At 39.3% G+C, this 18,507-nt stretch overlaps 1 protein-coding gene across 4 annotated transcripts in view; it reads left to right on the top strand.

The window, feature by feature from the left end:
- The window catches only part of Lclat1 (lysocardiolipin acyltransferase 1), a 121,560-nt gene that overhangs the window by 44,035 nt on the left and 59,018 nt on the right, over positions 1 to 18,507 (top strand). For all 4 annotated transcript variants that reach the window (XM_057788624.1, XM_057788615.1, XM_057788633.1 and 1 more), the window contains exons 2-3: positions 5,106 to 5,274; positions 9,658 to 9,856. In XM_057788624.1, coding sequence (XP_057644607.1) covers positions 5,110 to 5,274; positions 9,658 to 9,856 — 364 coding nt within the window. In that variant the 5' untranslated portion in view covers positions 5,106 to 5,109. The remainder of the gene's footprint in view (positions 1 to 5,105; positions 5,275 to 9,657; positions 9,857 to 18,507) is intronic.

The following is an 18,507-nucleotide window of genomic DNA, read 5'->3' as shown; positions in this document are numbered from 1 at the left end:
GGTTTTGTTTTTTCGAGACAGCGTAATCCTGACTGTCCTGGAACTTGCTCTGTAGACCAGGCTGGCCTTGAACCAGGGAGATCCTGCCTCTGCCCCCCCCCCAGCGCTGGGATTAAAGGTGTGCGCCACCACTGCCAGCCCTAGGTGTTCTTGTTTGTTTCATTTTGAGAGGTAAGTACGCTCTGCAACTGCCGTCGTTAACTGACCACTGAGACTCTTAAAGGTGCTAGGGCAGCTGGGGGTGATCATAAAACTTCAGTTTCTAGAGTTGGTCAGATCCTCTGCTTTAGGAAGCAGTGGGTAAGAGTTCAGTGAGGTCTGGTAAACAGACTCAGCAGTCAGGGCATCTGGTGGACCTGCCTGCGGGTGCTGACTGTCCAGTGGGAGTGTGTGTCATTCTACTTCTTAGTTCACAGCTACTGCCTTCCACCTCACAGAAGTGTGTCAAAACAGACGCCCAAGACGGGTAAAATGAGTGTCACCTGCTGATATGGAAAGGACGACGATGCTTATATTACCATGTGGTCAGAAACCAAGCTCAAACTGGAATCTGTGCCGGATTCACTTGGTATTCCATCATGGCTCAGAAAGGTGTTTTGTGTAGCAACGCAGAGCAGGGCCTTCCACACAGCATGGAGCAGGGTCTCTTAAGTTGTGTGTCTCTTATCTTGGTCCCCATCTACTGCAATAAGCTTCTGAGGAGAGTTGAGGTAGACACTGGCCTAAGGGATAAAGATAAGGATTTATGGGAGTTACTTTCTTTCCTGACACATTTATTTATAAACAAAATTAACAACTAGATTAATTTTGGGCTAGGAGTGTAGATCAGTGGTAAAGTACTTATGTAGCACTTGAGAGGTTCTAGATTTGATCTTTACCACCTTGAAAAAAACCTGGAAAGATAACTTTTTATCAAAAAGGATTAGGTAATAGTAATGGAGAGAATGAATTACTGCATATGCCCTAAGGAAACGAAAATGTATAAAAATCAACTGTCATTAGAAAATGACAGGCCCAGTACCTTGTAAGTTTCCTGTACTGAGCAGAGTCCATCAGAGTTGCCCAGATGGTGGCGCATCCACTGTGGTCAGGCAGGCCTTGAACCTGGAATTTCCCTGATTCTGTGAGAGGTAGCTGGGATTACACATTTGTGCTGGCAAGCAAGGCAAATGTTTAGATGCTAAGCAGATAAATACCACAAGCCCTGTATAAAGTGTCTGATAAATCAAAGGAAGCCTACATTCAAACTAACAGAGGTCTTAGGATCTGCCCCAAACCTCCTCATGTGACAGGTGAGGTATGCAGATAAAGAAGTGTGCTCATGATCAGCTGGTTGTCAAATGTTGTGGTTTGTGTCTGACCTGCTGCGAAGCGGTATTTCTCAGTCCTGCTATTTTTACCAATAAGTCTTATGAGTTATCTATTGCAGAGTCCAGAGAAAGCTCTTAACAAAGCTAGGCTGTCCATGTTTGTGTCACTTTTAACATCTGTCTTAAAAGATGAGTCATAAGCCTTAGATTTTCCCTACTCCTTGTGCCAAGATGAAATGCTGTTTTCTCCATCCTAACTTGGGTATAGCTTTCTCCCTAGGGCCAATGCTCTTATGATTTTTTGCATACCAACATTCTGAACCTTGTTTTCTTTTATATTTCTGCAATTTCTAAGTCTTTACACCATACTCTTTCAAATTTCTATGAACCTATATGTTTTATTTTTCTGCCTGAATTTTCTCTCTGCTTCCTCCAGGAAGATGCCTTCTTGAATACCTTAGAGAAGCACCCATTATCCCTGGTCCTAACTGACAGTTTCGTGATATCTCTGTTAGAACCTTTATCACCGTGAACTAAAGGACCTTAAGATAAGAATGACTTAGTGAGCCTTTCTCATAAAGCTCCTGTGAACGTCTAAGACTCAGAATGCTTTTTAAAATAAAGCATTAAAGCTTTGTTTACAATTTATCCTCGTAGTGTAATAATATAGTCTTGAAAAAGATGTATAATATAGCAGACTGAGTATAGACACCAGCACCAGGATCCCTGGAGCCAGTTCTCAGCTTTGCTGTATACTAGCTGTTTAACCTTGAGCAAATTACTTTAACATTTTTGTGCCACAGAATTCTGATGTCTAGAATAGGGGTAATAAAAATACCCATGCCATGAGATTATTGTGACTGTTAAAGTCTACTCAAATCAAATACATCAAGCAGTATTTGGCTTATTATAAAAGCTTAGAAAAAATATTTCAGATCATTATTATTGAAATAATTTAAAATATAGAATTTCACAAGAACAAGAAAATGACAAGTTAGTCATTCTAAATATTTTTTATTTGTGAAAGGGTATCGCTATGTAGCTCAGGCTGGCTTCAGATTCACTCTGTAGCTTTAAACTCGGGATTCTTGCTTCCCAAATGCGAGATTATAGGCAGGATCATGATTTAAAATGTCCAGGGTGGGTGTGCATGCTGCTCAGTGACAGAGTCGTGTAGGTATGCATGAAGCCTGGATTTAGTGCCCAGCTCTACAGAAGGAAGCTAGTGGGTGTGTTTTCTACCAGTCTGCCCTGTGCAGTCAAGAAACAGAGCAGTTTGCTCTTCTACCAAGCTTGCCTGTGCCATCCTTCGGCACTCGGATTGTCTCTTCTCCCTAACCTTTGCCAGCAACTGATCTGTTTCCCCTCCTGTGGGTTAGCCTTGCTCAGAATGCCTCCCCAAAAAGAAAGGTCTTTGCAGCTGGTATTTTTGATTCAGCACAGCATTGAGAGTAACTCAAATGGCCTGCATTAGCCATATATCTTCATTGATGAATACTAATTCAGTATCTACTCACCCTCAACTGACAGGTTAGTTCTAGCTTTGTGCAGTTGTGAGAAATGGTGCTGTAAAGGATTAGGTAGAAATTTTTTTTTTTTTTTTTTTTTGGTTTTTCGAGACAGGATTTCTCCGTAGCTTTTTGGTTCCTGTCCTGGAACTAGCTCTTGTAGACCAGGCTGGCCTTGAACTCATAAAGATCCGCCTGCCTCTGCCTCCCAAGTGCTGGGATTAAAGGCGTGCGCCACCACCGCCCGGCTAGGTAAAACTTTTTGTGTGAAGATAATGTTTTATTTGTGCAGGACATCCAGTGGATTTACTAGTATATATATGGTGGGTATCAATGTAGTATTTTGTAAAACTGCCAAGCTGTTTCCCAGAGCTGCAGACAAGTTTGTGTTTTCCCCAGCAGTGTGTGTTAGTTCAGATTGCTGCACATCTGTGTTGGCCCTTGATGCTGTGTTTTCTTCGATATTTGCCTCTTCCAAATAAGTATGTAGCTATTCTTAACCTATTGACCCCCCAAATTAGGACCCGAGTAAAGATACAGAAAAAGGCTATGAAATAGAGCCAGAGAGGAAAGAGCACATAAGAGAGAGATGAGACCCCCAGGTCGAGGAGGGGACAAGAGGCTCTGAGTTCCATTCCTAGATTTGTGAGACCTTTGACGACTAGCCCCGTGACGGGTGCACAGTAGGGATTTCTTTAAATGCTTATTGTTTCATAAAAAAATTAAAGTAGATTTCGTTGGAGCTTTAGAATCCATTGCAGTCATGCAGTAGATCCCTTTTATTAGCTTGTCTTTGTTTATGTACACAGGTAAAGACTGATGTTGGCCTATTCTTAGCTGCATGGCAGGAGGGAGATGGCATGATGCAGTGGAAGGTGGACTAGGCAGGATGGGATGCTTTGTGTTGAACTAGGAAAGTCCTTTTAGCCTCCATGGGGTTCAGATTCACTGCTATACAGTGGAAAGCTTTCTGATGATAGCTAGGCTATTTTCTTATAATCACTTCAAGTCAGAAATTGGTAAGGTAGAAGCATGCAGGAGTATTTTTTGTTTGTTTGTTTGTTTTTATGAGGATACTGCCTGAATGGATAACAGTGCAAACCTGTAGCTCCACCAGGGAGTTAGGAACAAGTGTCTAGAGTTAGCTACCGGCTGGCGGACTGGCAGAAAATAACAGATAGGAAAAGGTAGACGAGAGGGTTTTCAAATAGAGAGGAGCATTTGTAGAGGGTGGTAGTGGGTGTGTGTATAAGAAGCAGATCTGAGATATTGAATTTAAAGCCCGTGTGCCTTTCTTCTGATAAAAAAGATTTATGTTGAAGATTGGGAAGAAACTGCTGCTGATATTTTTAATGCAAAGAGGCTTAAAGACAGTGATATGGAGGATTGTGGGAACACATGCCTCTAGCCGTGTGTGGCTGGAGTCTGCTCCACTGCTTGCTTCCTAGTCATCTTTTCCTCCATGATTCCCTTGTCCCTCTCCCTAAAGGTTCAGATCTAGAATTTCTTAGGATTTTGTGTATATACCATCAAATATTGGTAAAATTTAAAACATACACTTGGTACCAAGTTAAACTTCATTCACTGTTAATTTGTTCTATTTATTTAGTTTAGGTTATAAAATCAAATGTTGGAGTTTTCATTTTCAGCTATGTTTCCAAGCATTTGGTTTAAAATATCCATGTTAGGTTTTGATTTCAGGTACTCTAAGTTAATACTTTGGCAAATGTCTAGATAAAGGAGAGGGGTTGGCCGACTTACCCAGCAAGTTCATAAAGAGCCCATCTAAGACTGGGTGCCCAGAGATATAACTTTAGGGTCTGATATGAAGAATGAACTCTTCAGATTCTTTTCTTTCAATTTTAGTGTTCTCTGTGAGACTGCTGTTGCTTTTAGGTGTGCTCACCCTTAGGAAGCTTTCTGCAAAACTTCATGCTTTATTTTGGCTCCTAGGTAGGAAACAGCCTCTGAAATAGTAACCTAGGAAAGAAAAATACCCTTTTATCTTAAGTGCCAATTGATTTTAAAAAGACTTCTTACACAGCAGACATTGTATTTTTCTGGAGAACAGACATTTTACATAAATGTCTGTTTTGAGAGTATCAGTTTCTAGTGTACTGGCAACTTGTCAGACTTGTAGAGCAGGAAATTCAGTGTCTTCTAGCTTTCATCAGAGTTATTCGGTCGCCTCATCATTAAAGAGTATTGTATGCATAATTTTGATGGAATTGGAACAGCTAAATGTATAGTAATAAAATATATTCTTTGTTTTTGTTTTCTCTTTCAGAATCATGGTGTCATGGAAGGGGATTTATTTTATACTCTTCCTGTTTGCGGGAAGCTTTTTCGGAAGTATTTTTATGCTGGGTCCCATTATTCCTTTGATGTTTATAAACCTGTCATGGTATCGCTGGATCAGCAGCCGCCTTGTGGCTACGTGGCTCACACTTCCTGTGGTAAGTTACACACAAGAGAAGGGTCTCTCTGTTTGTATTGGGTATCCATCTCTTGTACTTTTTTAGCATCAGAGATTTGGTTTTCAGGCAAACAGAAGTCTCCAGTGTTCTATAGTGGGCACGTCTGACTTAAGAAGTGGCAAAATAGAAAAAAAATAGAAATACAAACATTCATGTCTTTAAAGAAAACCTTATAAAGAACGTTACAGAAAATTAAGAGCTTCTTTCTATATTCTTCATGAATTTTCTTTTATATTTTATATAATGGAGGATATAGTTTATATCTAGAAAAATATGTAAATTTTAAATATTGAAGAATTTTTATATCACTAAATTTTATTCTGCATTTCTATCTTGTGTTTTACAAAGCAGTGACACATTAAGATTCTATGGGGAAGGTGAAAGATCACATTATTTTAATGAAAAATTTTAAGAAAAGTACCCCCCCCCCGGTGAATAGTAAACATCTTTTTAAACTTCTGATAGAGATGTAATTGATTCGCTTCTTTCCAGTAATTACAAAAATTAGGAACATAAAAAAAAATCAAGAAAATGTGATTTCTATCTGAAGATGAAGTTAGTAGCTTGGGTGAGCTGCTTTTCAAGAGCATCAAGTGTTCAGCAGTCCTCGGGCCTGTGGCTCTCTGTATAATTGCTCTAAGCGCACCTCCTGATCTCGAGCCGATGACTGTCAGGTCCCCTCCTCTGGGACTGAGAAGAGGTTGTGCATCGTGGGCACTGTGCACTTGTCTTTCCTTGGATGGTCTCTTGGGGACTGTTCTGGTCTTTGTTTCTCCTTAGCGACAGCTATTCCTCTTTTCTCCTCAGTCTGTTTTGGTAGGCAGTCGATGAGTATAGTACCTGAAAAAGGAAACAAGAAGGGAAATGTTCTTCCCTAATTGGTAAAGGAGCCAAACTACCTGTTTCACTGAGCAGCATGTCTCCCTCGGGCAGCAGGCTGAGTGCCTGCCTGCAGGATGAAGGTCATGCAGCTGCTGTGGACCCTTCAGATGGAGATTGATCAGTAGTTACTGACAGGGTGCTTGGGGTCGGATAGACATTTCTTAAAAGTCTCCTGATAATTGACTGTTAAACCCATTTACAGTATACTTTCCTTATTTAAAAGTAAGTCCTGTGGTGAGTGACTTTTAAACTTGCGTTCATCACTTGTGAAAAGCTAATCCTTCCCTTCTTAAACTTATTTGTGTTTTAAATTTTGTGTACAGATATATCTGTTTTATGAAATGCAGTACTTGCAGCCTGGTCCTCCTAGCTTCTGACTTCTTCACTCACATTTTAAGTGGTCTGCTCTGCAGGCACAGGAAAGGACTTGTATACTGGCCCAAGTTACCATGGTATGGTTGTGTATTTAGCTCAGGTACAAAAATAATTAGAAGGCTTTGTTAAAAAGAAAAACAGTGTAAGAATCCAGATGCAATGAGAGTAAAACCAGTTGACCACCAGTGTGACCCCTGCTAAGGGCTTAAGGAGGATGGGTGACGTTGTTTCAGCTGCCACCATTATCAGTGCTTACAGAGAAGGAAATGGAAGCTTCTAGGGATTCAATACTAGTTGCTTTTCTCATTCTGTGATGAAATACCCTGCTGACAGCTACTTAAAGGAAAAAGGATTCTGACATCTTCAGTCTCCTGGGTCTCCATGGAAACAGGCTCACCTCATAGCCTCACATCTGTCCTCGGCAGCTCCTTATAGGGAATCTGCCCTGCCACACCATTGCCTGGCCTTGGTTGCTCTCTGAAGAGGACTCCGTGGCCTTCTCAGTCTTGCATCTCTCATGCCTACAAAGCTAGTAAGCTGCACAATGCTGGCACACTCTTCTATCAGCTTGAGCCGTAGTCTGGGTCTCTTAAAGCTCTCAGCTTCTCCGTGCCGACACTGGGGAACATTTTCCCAGACAGTTGCTTTCAAGGCATGGAGAAGACCTTCAGCTTCATTTCCAGTTCAGGAGCCCTCTCTTCAAGTAAGCTTTCATGTTCAAAAGTTGGAACCCTTAATGTGTAAAGTCTTTCTCTTCATGGATATTTCCCGTTGTCCCAGCACAGAGCCAAGTGGTTCTTCGTGGCTGTGAAGTTTATAACGTGTTTGAGCTCTTTTCTTCCTCAACAGACTGCACAGTTAAAAAAACAACAACAACAAACTCTCTCTCTCTAACACTCTCTCTCTCTCTCCCTCTCTCTTTCTCTCTCATTTTGTTTTGTTTTTAGAGACAGGGTTCCTCTATGTTTTTCTGGAACTAGCTCTGTAGACCAGGCTGGCCTCGAACTCACAGAGATCCTTCTGCCACTGCCTCCTTTTCTCTTTTTAACTATAAACCTAGGTAAACATAGTAAAAAGTAGCCATGCCACAGAGTAAATGTTCTTGCCTTAAAATTTCCTTTGTCAAACAAATTAGTCCATTATCTTTAAATTCAGCTTCACTAAAGTTCTCAGGACACAGGCAGAATGAAGGCAGATTCTTAGATGTAATGATAAACAGGACAGGATATCCACACTGTGGAGGTGACAGCCCACTACCTAAAATAACCTCAATTTTAAGTTTACACACCTGTCTTTTCTACTTCTCATTTGAATGAGAAACTTCTTTATGGGACAGAAGTAAACTGTTAACTCTGTTAAATCACAAAAAAAAACCAAACAAACAGAGATCCACTTAGCCCTGCCTCACACTTACTTAGATTAAAGGCATGTGCTAACGTGCCCAGCCCATAAAGCTTTTAATTTTTAAATAGAAAAAAACATAAAAAAGTTAGTAAACACTAATGTACACGTTAATGAATAATGTTTGTGTGTGTGTATTGATGTGTGTGTTAGTGGGGGGTGGGGGTCAGAAGAGTGTGTCCTTTATTTTGTTCCATCACTGCTCACTGATTCCTTTAAAGTGGAGTTTTATCCCTGAACCTGGGGCTCATGTTTTCTCAGACTAGAAACCAGCCAACCCCAGCAGCCCTCCTGTCTCCATGGTCCTTGGTATAACTGTAGCTGTCAAGCAGCTCAAGAAACAGCATCGCCAGCTCTAGTGGTAGCTCTACCCAGCCATCCAACCCAAACACCCTCCTTTTTGGAAGAAGTACATGAATACAACTTTTTAAATCGTTGTTTCCTTTTTATTCACCTCTAAAATATCCTACTCTTGTAGAAAGCCTTATATGTGGATATTTGCATACATGATTTGTTTTACTTCTCTATCACTGTGTTTGTGTTTCATGCTATCAAAGATACTTGTGGCTCCTTCGTTGTCAATGTTGGATGATTTAAAGATGTTTGAGAGGTTTGAATTTTTTAGTTGAATTTCACCTCCCTATCAACCCTTTCTCGATTAGTTATGAAATAGGATTTCCATGTAATATCTTGAGATTGAGATTGAAGTTGGGAATGGTAATGCCCGCTGTAGTCTTGGTTTCTTGGGAGACTGCGGTAGAGGATGAGTGCAGACTCTGGGCAATATAATGAAGGGAAACAAAAGAGAAGGGGAGGTGGGTGCTAGCTCACTTCTTAAGAACTCTAGATTGTAATACACACTTTCCTTCTGAATATTTAGTCTAAGTTATATCCACAGGTCTTAGAAATGTTAGTTTAACAAACTCGGCAAGCGTTTGATCATTCATATGTGCCAGACGTTTGCTGTAGGTGGTAGGCTGAAAGATTTCAGTAGACAAAGTTATTTTAGTCTTTATGTATTATTTTTGAGCAACCGAAGATCATCTTATAGAAAAAAATGAAATTTAGTTTCTTCAGTCCTTTATTCAGTTATATTTTTGATTATTCTTTTTAAAATTATGTTATAATATATATCCTTTAAAGTACCCAGTAAAATCTTATTTTGTATTTATTTTAACTTAATAATATATAATTGAAGATTTGAAATGTAGTTTATATTTTTTATTGTGAAACTTCCAGAAATTAAAATTAGTGGAATAAGAGTATATAGTACTTCATTGTCTTATACTTGATCAACTAACCCCCATTTATTACAGAAGCAAGAATATAGGAAACTATGTTTTATGTGTTAGAAACCATAGGCTATAACATGATGAAATTTACATATGGAAAATTGCAGTAATTTTTTAAAAATTGTTAAGTATTTAGTTTGGACTCAGGGTTGCTTTTCCAAAGACAATTTTTTATTTAGTTATTTAGTTTTTAAGTGTCATCTTTTTCGTATTATGAAAAGCAACATAGCATAGTCATGACAAGGTTAGCAAGAAAGAAAAAGATTCATAACTCTTAAATATTTTTTCATTTCTTTTGAATATTGTAAATATCTAATAAATTAATAGACATGTTTAAGAATAATCTCATACCTGGCTTCTTGGCCTGAAAATCCTAAATTGTTCTATATCTGAATTTTTTATTTTTCGGTAGGCATTGTTGGAGACGATGTTTGGTGTCAAAGTGGTTATAACAGGTGACGCATTTGTACCCGGAGAAAGGAGTGTCATCATTATGAACCATCGGACCAGAGTAGACTGGATGTTCCTGTGGAATTGTCTGATGAGATACAGCTATCTCAGACTGGAGAAAATTTGCCTCAAATCCAGTCTCAAAAGTGTTCCTGGATTTGGTATGTTATTCATACATTAACTTACTTTGTATGTATTTGTGCCTACTCTAAAACTACAATGGTGCCAATTAAAGTATATTATTCTCAGCATATCTCATGGAGCTACAAATAACCTCCAGTTTCTTTTTTCTTAATGGCTTTGTTATGGAGATTTTATCTTCATCTCTGTTTTAAACAAATCTTAATTCTAGAAGAGAAAATAAACTATTATCAAGGAAGTAGACCATTTCTTAGGACTACCACACTGAAGGATATGAATCTAATAAATTGGTAACTTTCTTATAAAACCTCATTCACAAATTAAAATGACACAAACACATTCTTAGGCAGCCACTCTCTCCTCTCTTCCTGCGTTCAGACAAGTCCCGTGGAGGTTCTCCTGCAGCAGCAGGCTGGATCTCATGTCCTCTTGTACGTCACATACCTATTAACTGTGTGCTGTGTTACTTTGTTGTTTGTTTGAGTCTGATCTTCTTTTTGTTTGATTTTCTTGGTTTGTTTGTTTGTTTAGTTTTGTTTTGTTTTATTATGAGAACCCAGGCTGGCCTCAAACTCGACTCTTCTCGCCTCAGTCTTGCAGGTGCTAGGATCTCAGTGTACACCGTGCTCTTTGAGGCTTTTGGCAATAGACTTCTTTCTTGAAGGCAAGACCACATGCATTCTGCCTCTTTCTCTTATTTTTAAAAATAAAATACTTGCTAATAAAGTATTTTTAAATGTCATATCATTATGACATTTTTATACATGCACATATGTATTTTGATCATGTTCACCCCGTTTTCTTATTTTGTCTCACCCCTACTGCCATTAATTTTTTTTCTGTTTTTTGAGTTGCCCACCTTCTACTTTTTCTCTTTTGATGTGACCAAATATAAAACTTGTTTACAGGAGTATAGGTGAGAGTTTGCTCACAAGCGTGTAGATACCTTTCTAGTACCTGTACCATTGGAAAATGCCTGTTCCCCCACTAATTATTAGTGCATCTAAATCCTCAAGAGGGGTTAAGGTCCCATAAGGCTCCCCTTTTTCATCTATCACAGGGCCCAGTCTTGTGCAGGCAGTTGCAGCTGCTGTCAGGACAATAGTCATGCCTTTAAGAGGGCAGTCGTCCACTCTGCTCCGTCCCTTCCATGGTGTTTATGGAGCCTTGGAGGGGTAATATAGATGTCTTCTTTATGACTGGAGATTCAAGAGTCATTAGCAGTTATGAGTTTCTGCAGTCACCATAGCTCCCTGGAAAAAGGAGCTGCTCTGAGCTGACAGCTGCATCAGTCTAGTTATTTAGAAGACAGTTTGAAGGCACATCATATCCACTTAGTAAACAGCAGCAGTAACTTTCTCTCTAGAGCCTATGACCTCCCAGCCATGGGCTTTTGACTAGTTCACATATCAGATGTGCATTCCTTCTTGTGGGCTAGACATCAGATCAGATCAGTGAATCAGCTGGTTATCTCCATAAAAGATTGTCACTATTGCACTAATTGGCACATCTTGCCTGGCCAGTTGATACTGTGTGAGCACACGTGCGTGCGTACACACACACACACACACACACACTGTATAAGACTGTTGGTGACAATTCTCTCCTAGCAGTCTGGTCTGTGTGACACCCTGCTATGAAGGCTAGTTAGCAGGGAGGTTGCATTAGCCCATATCCAGATTGATTTCTCTGTGTCCTGTGATCAATGTATATGGCATCTTTAGCAATAGGATTTTTTCATCTGGTTCTGTAGAAGAACCAATTGAGTGACGTTTGTCTACATTGTTTCAGGGCTTTAGGGGTCTCACTGACAGACTGAAAATCTCATAGGGAGATAATTCCTTGCCTTGGGATTTTTGTTTAAAAACACAGGGCTTCAGGGTGCTGATTTATCTACCCACATAGGGTATTTTCATTTCCAACATTTAAAGAAAAATGTTTTGATTAGCTTATTGAGTACCAGAATTCCTCATTAGTATTGGTTGACCTTTCCTCCCCACCACCTCTTCCCAGTTCTTCCTGCCTCCCACCCATATTTCTTTTTATCTTCTGCTATTTCTACCCCAGCTTTTAAATCACATGCATTTTGCTCCACAACTACCTCTCTTTAAAGAATCTTACTTTCCTGGATTCCACATGTGCTGACTTCTTCAAAAATGCATATGTACATAAAATAAAAGCTAAGTTTGTATATGAGAGCTGTGGTGTTTGTGTCTTTGACCTCGAGTTACCTCATTTAGTACATAATTTTCTAACTCCATTTTCATGCTATTTCATAATTTCATTTTTCTTTATGTCTGAATAGAATTCTGTTTGTATATAACCTCACAGTTTCTCTACCCATTCAACAATTGATGAACATCTGTATTGATTCTATCTTCTTGCTTTTATGAATAAAACATCAGTGAACATGGATGTGCAAGTCTCTATGGTGGGATATGGAGTCCTGTAGGTTTGTGCCTAGGTCTTTGGAAGCCCTGTTTTTAGCTGTTTCTAGAAACATTCACACTGATCTATGTGGTGACTACCCCAGATTACATGCCCACAAGTGTCCTCACCAGCATCTGTTGTCCCTCACCTCTCGACAACAATCTTTCCAGCTGGAGTGACATGGATTCTCAAAGTAGTTTTCATTTTCATTTCTTTGATGAATAAGGATATTGAATACATTTTCAAACATTTGTCAGCCATTTGTCTTGCTGTTTTTAAGAACTGTGTTCAGTTTGTAGCTTATTTTTAAAAACTGAATTATCTGCTTCCTTGTTCTGCTAATAGGGCCGTTTGTGTGTTTTGTACATTCTCCCTGTAGGATGAGGAGCTCATGAGGATTTCTTCACTCACTCAGCTGTGTCGCTTACAACTTTTTCACTTCGTGATTCCTTTCCTGTCTGTTGACTGTCGCTCCTATTTTGTGAGGGGCTGTAGTCCTGTTGAGAAAGTGCCCGCCTAGGCCTGAATCTTAATTGTTCCCTCTACTTTTCCTTTGATAGTTTCAGAGTTCTGGCTTTTCAGTTGAGGTCTTTCCTTTTGGAGTCGATATTTGTGCAGGTGGAAGATAAAGATCTCAGTTTTTTCTTCTGATTGTAGACACAAAGTTTTGTTGAAGAGACTTGTCTTTTCTCCGGTGTGTATTTTGGCATATTTGTCAAAAATTAAGTGGCTTAGCTGTGTGAGCTTATCTCTGGGTCCTCTGTTCTATCCCGCGGCTGCACATGTCTGTCTTTGTGCCAGTGCCATGCTGCTTTTGTTACTATGGCTTGGTAGTATAACTTAATACCCTCTGGTATCATTCTTTCTGCTCATGATTGCTTTGAGTATCTGGGGTGTTTCATGCTTCCATATGAATTTAAAGGCCCACTTCTCTTATTTCTATGAAAAATAATGGTGGAATATAGATGGAGAGTACATTTATCTGTAGATCGCTTTTGGCAAGACAGCTGTTTTCACAATATTATTTTTTCTGATCCATGAGCATGAGGCGGATTTTCAATCTGCTAGTGTTTTCTTCTGTGTTTTATACTTTACATTTAGAGGTTTTTTTTTTTCACTTTTTAGTTAGCTTTAGTCCAAGATTTCTTAATTTTTTTTGTTTATTGTGAGTGGGATTATTTCTTTCTTAGTATGTTTGTCATTTGTATGTAAGAAAGTTCCTGATTTTTCTGTGTTGATATCATATCATGTCACTGTGCCGTGAGTGTTTATAAGCTTTTACATATAAAATTAATATCCACAGATAGGGATGCTCAACTAACTTAGTTGGGAGAGTGATTTTAGCTATTTTTTTTAAAAATGGGATATTTTAAATTAGTTTCAGTCTTATTTGTTGTAAATGTGTATAGAACAGAAGCAGAAAAAATCCCTAACACTATAAAGTGGATCAAATATTATGATGCAAGCATTTGAATAAAATTCTTTGAATGAGAAATACAAAGAATGATAATTGACTGGAAAGTATGATGAAATGTGAGGATCCATTGAATTAAAGAAGAACATAGAGGAAAAAGAGAATCATGTGAGGAGGCATAGTGATAAGAATTCTCATAGTACTTACAAGGGAGGCGGAGAGAACCAGCGCTAGGAACCGTGGCGTCGGGGGTGTGATTGAGGAGAAAGTGAGTAAAGGTCCTCTTAAGCCTACGCCAGATGAGCTGACATTTGAAATGCTCACAAGTCTCAAAGTTTTTAATACTGACATGATACTGCACCAAAACATCCACCCCTGACCTCACATGGTTCGTGACTGTCGAATTGTGCACAGCTAATAAAACTGTTGTTTAAAATTACTTCAGGCTCCGAGTATAAGGTAAAGTCAGCGAATTTGTATTTATTAGACATGGGTTGCATTATGTGTATGAAAATACTTTTTAAAAATACACAAAATAAAGCACTTGTGATGCCAGGCATTTAGGACAAAACACACTCAGCTAGTACTGAGTCCTTCTGAAAAAAAAGTGTGACTTTAAATATTTCAAAAATAACACTTAAATGACAACTGAGGGTATAATAGACAAGCCGTGAGGGACTTAACAGCTTCCAGATCCACCAGAGACCTGCTCCCCAGAAGACATGGAGAAAATATTGATCCACTCACCACTTGATCTCCTCACAAGGCCTTGGAAATAGTCCCAAGGGTCCCCAGCAAAAGCAGAACATTTCTTACCCTGAGATTTTCCTTCCCATGTCCTCTCAAAGATGCCATTCCAGACCAGGACGGCCACGAGCACAAGGTTCCATGCATTCTCACACTTCAAATTCCAGTTTCTTTGAAACTTGGGTTATGGTGTCCACCATGCCCAGCTGATAACTTTGAATTTATGGCTTAAGCGCAGACCAGCCAAGCCTGCTAAAACAGTATATTGGACATCAAACAAGATTTGGCTCCATGTGGTGGGGAACAGAAAGGAAAACCACAAGACAAGAAAGAGTAGTGCACTCTTTGTGCACTCCATTCCTTAACTAGGATGTCCTGTGGATGTGCTCTGAGCTGATCCTCAGGCAGGCGTACCTCGCTGCAGGTGAGGCGTGTGCCAGCAACAACAAGCATAATTTGCATCCTTAGGTCTGCTGAAAATCAGAGAGTCCCTTTCCCCAAATTTGTAATTATATTCTAAAATTATAAGGCATGCTTTTGTAGTAGTCATTTTAAGAGAGAGTGTAAAGGAATTATTTGGGTGAACCTTAAGGCTTTTCATCTGCCTTGCATTTATTGGTGAGACATAAACAATGCAATGACAACTTTGCAATAATAGTAAAAAGATGCAAGATGGACTCTGTACCTGACGACAGTTGTTTGTTAACCAGAATTTCAATGGATAATTTGACCAATGTTTTCAATTATCCTTTTTCTTGTTACTAGAGTATGTGTAAACTGTCATTACATTTTTAGTGCTGGGATAGATTAGCTGTTATATTTATTATAAGCCTGTGTCATTTTTGTAAAAAAAAAAAAAGATCGGCACTGCCCTTTTTGTTTCTTATAAATCTTATAGAAAACATTTTCTGTATGTTTAAAGTTAGATATTTCATCTGGGTGGTGGTGGTACACAACTTTAATCCTAGCATTGGGAGGCACAGGCAGGAGGATCTCTGAGCTCAAGGTCAGTCTGGACTACAGAGTGAGTTCCAGGACAGTCAGGGCTGCACAGAGAAACCCTGTCTAAAAAACAAAACAAAACAAATAAAAACCCCACAAAACATTGGTGCTGGAGAGATGGCTCAGTGGTTAAGAGCACTGGCTGCTTTAACCTTTCAGAGTTTTAATTGTCACTAGCCTGCATGGCCGCTCACAACTGTCTAACTCCAGAGGGATCTGACGCCCTCACACAGACAAAACACCAGTACTCATAAAATAAAATTAAATAAATTTAAAAAATCTTTTTAAAAATGTTGTTACTTGGTAACTCTTTAACTCTTGAAATTAATATAGTTCATATGACTTCTAAGTAAAATATTTAGGCTTTGATATTAGATGGAAAGTAGTTGTTAAAAACATATTTTACTTGTATATTTTTAATCAAACAGAATTTTGCATCAACAAATAAATGTTCTGAAATAAGAAGCTTTATATGGAATAATTTTAGGTCTATTTAGGTGTATTGGCAATAGAACGATGGTAAAGGGCGTCTCCATTTCCCCCGTCTCCCATGGTGCTAGTCCTTTTCCGAGCAGCAGGCCATTCAAGGGAAAGTGAGAGTGGTGCTGTGTAAGGCTGACCAGTCCACTCGTGTGGCTTTGCCAGTCTGTCTTTTACTGTCGTTCTTCTGTCCTCCATCCCTCGGGGACACCTTCCCTTTAGTCGTTCTTGCTCCACTTTACGTCATTATGCACTTTCTTTCCATGGTGCTTCTGCATAGGATCTCCTCATTTTGAGTTTTACCATGTTCTGCATTAGATGGTGGTCAAGCATCTGGGGAGTAAATACCAGAGGTGAAGTGCCAGTCTCCTATCAGAGAGGTTCCTGGTGGCAGGTGCTCTGTTGTTAGTGACATTTATATTAATTACTTGAGTGATAAGGGTGTCAGCCAGGTTTTCCTACTGCCATGGTGCTATATTCATTATACTAGATTCTGTATATTCACCAGTAACTATGTTAAATTCATCAGTGACAATCCATGCTCATCATATTTGTTTTATTATTTGATTTTATTGTCTCAGTGCTATCATTATTTTATTATTGAAAGTTTTTTAGCTTTGGATGTTGGAAATTGATATACCCTTCTTGTTTCTTCTTCTTGCTTATGTTCTGATATTCTAAGACTCCCCCTACCCCCCTTCTCTGACACGGTCTCACTGTATAGACCAGGCTGGCCTCAAACTCAAAGAGATCCATTTGCTTCCTTAGTGCTGCAGTTAAAGCGGTGCACCACCCTGCCTGGCTCTACATCCTTTTGCATATGCTCTCTGGATGAGCTGTTTTCTTGCCTTTCCCAGTATTTAGATACACACATTCCTTGGCTGGTAGCTCCTTCTTTGATCTTCAAAGACAGCAGTGGCAAGTTGAGTCTTTATCCTACCATTTTGATACTGAAGCCCCCTTCCCCACCCCAACCTCTTCTACTTTTAAGGGCTTTTATTATTACTTTTGACTTACTAAATTAATCTAGGTTAATTTTCCAGTGTTAACCTTAGCTATGTAGCAACCTCTGCTGCCTGTTGTCTGTATGTGACATATGCATCAGTTCAAGAGTTGGTACGTTGAGGGATTTGTCATGGTTCTGCTAGTTGCTAGTATAGTCTGGGTCGTGGAGAGCTAGTGATATACTTAGCTTGAGAATTTGATAAAGGTGTAAATAGATGAGAAAGTATCTAGAAAATGATCAATGGCAATCTAAAGGATGAAAGAACTATTGACCTATGTTAGAATGAAACTAAGTTTTACCACAAATGAAAAGTCCCATCTTGCCAACATATGCCTTCAGTGAATGTTTATTTCCTCAATTTCAAACAAGGGTGCATAAAGTCTGCCAAGAGATGGGTTCTTTCTAGGGTAATCTCTACTCTTGTCGAAGACAATGGGATAAGCCACATGCCATGCATGCTTTCTTTTCTTTTCTTATGGTTTGTTTTCCTTCTCAATTTTGTGGTTTTTCAAGTTTGGAATTGTGTTTTAAAATGTTTGCTTTAGAAGATCATTTGCTTGCTTGCTTGTGTTTTATGTCTTGCCTTTTCTTTGAGAACAAGCATCTGTGAAGCCTAATACCACAGCATACTGCAACAGGATTCTTGAAGGAAAAGGTCATAAATTAATGGTCTGCCTCCACTCAAGAAAATTTGAAAAGCCAGAGGCTTTGTGGAAATTGATCCTCTCAGTAGAGGGGTGGAGAACATTACCCATTTGTTACATGAGGAGTTCCAGGAAGATGGCTCTTGCCTTTGTCTCTATGACACTAGTGTCTTGACTGAGGTTGCCATTCTGGGAACTGTGACTGCTTGTTAACTAGTTTCTGGATTTATTGCTATGGCTACTGTTGCACACAGGTGCCCACTCAGTCACTACTGTTTCTTGGGATCTTTGTGGTAGTGCTTTCACTTATAGTATGCATCTGCTCATATTGTTTATTCTCAGTTAGTTAGAGGCCTTTGGATAGCATTTCTTGGTTTCTTTCTTCAGGATTGAAAATACCATGGAAGGAAAGAGTTGTCTAGCTACTTTGGTTTCTGGTGTCTTGTTCATAGTGCTACAGAAGATACCATATTGCATTAGCAGATACACAGACATTGATGATAATGCCTAAGCTATCACCATGGTTCAGTTCTGCAATAGATGAGTAACACAGATGTTTTTATGATTCCTTAATTGTATGCCATCTGTACTAAAATGAGTGAAAGAAAAAAGTAATGGCACACAAGTTTACTTACTAAGGAAGAATGTGAATGCTCGACGTTAGCAATACATTCAGTTGAGCCAGGAGGTGGTACACGCCTTAATCCTAGCCCTTGAGAGACAGAAGCAGGTGGGTTTTTAGGTCCTACAGAGGAAGCTCCAGGTCATCCAGGAATACACAGGAAGAGGAAAAACAGAATAAAACCACATTCAATTGAATAGTTTCTTCTAGTAAAGGAATGTCAGGAAGAACAAAGTGAAATTATAGATTATGGTCCGTGGGTAGGACAGAGTGACTAGGGGTTTCTCACTTGTCCTTGAGGGTGATTGGTGCTGATGCTGTGTAGG

Source organism: Chionomys nivalis, chromosome 1 (assembly GCF_950005125.1).
Source record: "Chionomys nivalis chromosome 1, mChiNiv1.1, whole genome shotgun sequence".
NCBI classification, from domain to species: Eukaryota; Metazoa; Chordata; class Mammalia; order Rodentia; family Cricetidae; genus Chionomys; species Chionomys nivalis.
Note: the sequence above shows the minus strand (reverse complement) of the source record. Positions and strands in the feature narration are given on the sequence as shown.